This window comes from Ursus arctos, unplaced genomic scaffold (assembly GCF_023065955.2).
Source record: "Ursus arctos isolate Adak ecotype North America unplaced genomic scaffold, UrsArc2.0 scaffold_5, whole genome shotgun sequence".
Taxonomy (NCBI): Eukaryota; Metazoa; Chordata; class Mammalia; order Carnivora; family Ursidae; genus Ursus; species Ursus arctos.
In genome coordinates, this window is record NW_026623067.1 from 7,340,621 (window position 1) to 7,345,021 (window position 4,401).

Below are 4,401 nucleotides of genomic sequence, written 5' to 3' on the forward strand. Positions count from 1 at the left end.
TGATAGACTTTTTTTGGGGGGATCAGGTGGGACATCTCAAGTGGGATTTGGAGATTCATCTCCAAGATGAATAAATGCATATATATATATATATATATATATATATATATATATATATCTATAACCACTTATCAGCATAAAGTGTTTCATGAACTCATATATTCTAATATGTGAGTCCCTCAACTACACTACCATAAATAATTTTCAAATGATTGCAGTCTCAAGCATATAGTTTTACATAGCCAGGATATAGTATCTATTTTCACACTGTAAACATGTAGAATTAATTATGCTTGAGACTGATGTTTGATGACATAGTTGGCATATCATTGTCCAGTAATTTAATTCATTAAATTTAATTGAGAGAATGATGATGGAACATTCAATTTTATTCTAAAATTTCAGCTTCAAGGACCTGGCATTGTATTATGAACAAAATCTTATACTTATCAAAACTATGGAACAGCATTTTTTGTTAATCCTTGAATATATATAGATATGTTCTCTTGCTTGAGATGATGTGAGATAATTACATAAAAGACTCAGTAGTTCATTCTGATGTTAAAATTCAGATTTTAAGAATTTTGGCAGTAGGCCATTTAAATTTGATAATCTTCATTTTTACCTTAGAATCAAGATATGTAGGGCATAGGTCCTTCTTTTTTATTTTTTCAGAAAATTACTCATCTTAAAACTAGCAACTCAAAAGTCACAGAAAGATTATAATACTTCTTCCAACCCATTAGATTTGTATCCTTTATTGAAACACAAAGAAGATGAAACCTTCAGCTCTAGGGCTTTGCTTGGGAGCAAAGATGATTTCTTATCTATATATAGAAATATTTACTTTAACCTGTGGAAAAATGGATTTTTTCCTTTTAATTACTATTATGAATAAATCTATTGTCTGTGTTGATTTATGTGGTTAATTCTATCATGTGTGAATTATTGTTTAATTAGTGTTACTTTTTTCAGGTAGAAATGTTCATTGCATTTTTTACTGTATTTTTTTTTTTAAGTAAGCTGTATGTACAACATGGGTCTTGAACTCTTGACCTGGAGGTCAAGAATCATATGTTTTACTGACTGAGCCAGCCAGTAATTGCTACATATTTATGCATACAGATCTACCTGCTTACCTTTACATATGATTTTTTAATTCACATATACCCTCAGAACATCCTCTGCTAGCAAAGATTTTGAAAATATTTTTATGTATTTTGTATATATGAATTTATGTATTTTTTTGTTTTTAATATTCATTTAACTATTTATCTGAAATTTATTTTATCAAAATTATATGAAACTAAGATATGCATTGCTTTTTTCAAATTTTTTTTAAAGATTTTATTTATTTATTTGACAGAGATAGAGAGAGCCAGCAAGAGATGGAACACAAGCAGGGGGAGTGGGAGAGGAAGAAGCAGGCTCATAGCAGAGGAGCCTGATGTGGGGCTCGATCCCAGAACGCTGGGATCACGCCCTGAGCTGAAGGCAGACGCTTAACCGCTGTGCCACCCAGGCGCCCCCATTGCTTTTTTCAAATTAATTATTCATTCTTTAAATAATTCATCCTCAAAATTACATGCACAGAGTTGGTGTTGTTGACACAAAATGAACACAGCTTTTAGAATCTCTAAAAGAAAGGGTTTTGTTGTTGTTGTTGTCTTTTTGTTTTTGTTTTTCTTTTCCCAGCCCGGATTAGGACAACTGTCTGGGAAACAATCTTCACTAAGGATATAAAACATGAAATGTTACAAATCATTAGATGAAAGACATTTCAGACAGTTGTAGACCTTATCTTATCTTAGGACTATAACCTAAGGACATAGTTTATCTGGAGAACTGTATGACTTCGGTCCCATGGGAACCAGGGAGGTTTGACTCCCTTAGCTTTATGTTGGAATGCTCCCTTTTAGGCTATTTAGAAATGAATCAGATGTACAATCTGTGCCCAGGTCAGAAATTGAATTTGCTGAATCTGGTAATGGTTAAAGTTTGGCTTCCTTGAGAGCCCATGAGCAGTGCCCATGCACATTAAAAGTTGAAAATCTCCTTTATTTTATCAATGTCTAGCATATCTTTTGCTTACATTGCCTCAATCAGGGGCACCTGGGTGGTTCAGTCAGTTAAACAACTGTCTTCAGCTCCTCATGATCCCTGGGATCAAGCCCCACTTTGGGCTCTCTGCTCAGCAGGAAGCCTGCTTCTCCCTCTCCCTCTGCCCCTCCTCCACCTTGTGCTCTCTCTCTCTCACTCACTCTCTATATCTCAAATAAATAAATAAATAAATAAATAAAACTTACAGTGCTTCAATCATTTACTATTATTGCTGAGGTTCAAAGTCCAGAACAAAAATGTTATAATGATGTATGAAAGCAGGACAAATGTAAATTTTAATTTACTAAATATAAAAGAAATAGATTTTTTTTAACAGTAAACTGGCCAAGTGAGAGCAAAATGTATTGTTATAACATAAATTTCATAATAGATCCATTTTGGGTGCTTCCAGTTTATCAAAATACTCTCACTATAGATGTCCCAGAAAATGTTTCTCTAACCATTTTCTCAAAGCCCCCTTGACGTCTTTATTTCTCACACTGTAGATAAGGGGGTTCAACACAGGTGTGAAGATGGTGTAAAAAGCAGAGACCACCTTGTCATGGGCCACTGAATGGTAGGATTTGGGCCGCATGTAGGTGAATATGAGAGTGCCATAGAAGAGCCCCACCACAGCCAGGTGAGAAGAGCAGGTGGCAAATGCTTTCTTCTGAGCTGCTGTGGACTTCATGCAAAGCACAGCAGCCAAGATGAGACTGTAGGAAGCCAAAATGAGAGACAGAGGGATCAGGAGCATCAGGATGCAGCACACATACATGAAAAACTCAAAAAATGTAGTGTCAGCACAGGCAAGGCGCACGAGTGAGGGTGCCTCACAAAAGAAGTGGTTGATTTCTCGAGAATGGCAGTAAGGGAAGCTCAGAGTGGCACCAGCCTGTATCAGTCCATCCACCCCTCCCAGAAGCCAGGAGCCTGCAGTCATGTGCAAGCAGAGCTTCTGATTCATGAGGATGGGGTAGCGCAGGGGGTGACATATGGCCACATAACGGTCATAGGCCATGGCTGCTAAGAGGAAGCATTCACCACCTCCCAGAGTGAGAAACAGGAAGATCTGAGCTCCACAGCCAGCAGGAGAGATGGACTTAGTGCCCATCAGGTAGTTGGTTGCCATTTTGGGGACTATGCTGGAGACCAGCATCATGTCCATGAGGGAGAGCTGGCTAAGCAAGAAGTACATGGGTGTGTGCAGCTGGGGGTCCTCATGGATGAGCAGGATCATGAGGGCATTGCCCATCAGGGAGGTGAGGAAGATCATGAGCACCATGGAAAAGAGGAACACATGGGTCGGAGCGTGGTTAAATAGCCCTAAAAGAATGAAGTTTATCTCTGTGGTGTCATTTGCATCTACCATGGCTCCAGTCATGCCTGAAAGACAAGGAATGATAAGGAACGAGAGTTGCTTGAAAGGAAGTGCAGGCATTTACTTAAGAAGAGGTGGTTAAATGACATTAAATAAATGAGACTTGGAGGAATAATTGCATATTTAATCTTTCACTTTGTGACAAGATGTTTGCCTATCGAACATCTCTGCTGTTATTGCACAGTATTTTTAATCAAAAGAAAATTACCAATAAACATATATTACAGTACACATTACATTTCTATTATTTCTGTATATCTTGTTAGTATGCCACACATAATTTACTCATGGTGTTAGGAAATGTGAAATTCCAATTTTCTAAAATTTGTGTAATTCTGTGTTGAAAGAGCCTCATAGTTCTGCATTTTAGTCAATATTAATGTTACATATCCTTCAATTACAAATTTTTGTGTTTCTCATATGTTTAAATTGATTTCTCAAGATTTTTCCATCAATGACATGAGGAATTATTTTAGTATAAAAATACACAAAACTAATACCCATTGTATATATGGACCACTTCTTCTTAATCCAGTCATCTGTTGAAGGGCATCTCGGCTCCTTCCACGATTAAGCTATTTGGACAATGCTGCTATGAACATTGGGTGCATATGGCCCTTCTCCTCACTATGTCTGTATCTTTGGGGTAAATACCCAGTAGTGCAATAGCTGGATCATAGGGTAACTTAATTTTTAATTTTTTAAGGGACCTCCACACTGTTTTCCAAAGTGGCTGTACCAACCTGCATTCCCACCAACAGTGCAAAAAGGATCCCCTTTCTCCACATCATCTCCAACAAATGTTGTTTTCTGCCTTGTCCATTTTTGCCATTCTAACTGGTGTAAGATGGTGTCTCAAGGTGGTTTTGATTTGAATTTCCCTGATGGCTAATGATTTTGAACATTTTTTCATGTGTCTG

The 4,401-nt window shown here is 37.2% G+C and overlaps 1 protein-coding gene across 1 annotated transcript; it reads right to left on the reverse strand.

Moving 5' to 3' along the window:
- Positions 1-2,530: 2,530 nt before the first annotated feature.
- LOC113261872 (olfactory receptor 2T33-like) lies at positions 2,531-3,472 on the reverse strand. Its single transcript, XM_026508190.2, has one exon. The coding sequence runs from the start codon at positions 3,470-3,472 to the stop codon at positions 2,531-2,533; it is 942 nt and encodes a 313-aa protein (XP_026363975.2).
- Positions 3,473-4,401: the final 929 nt, after the last annotated feature.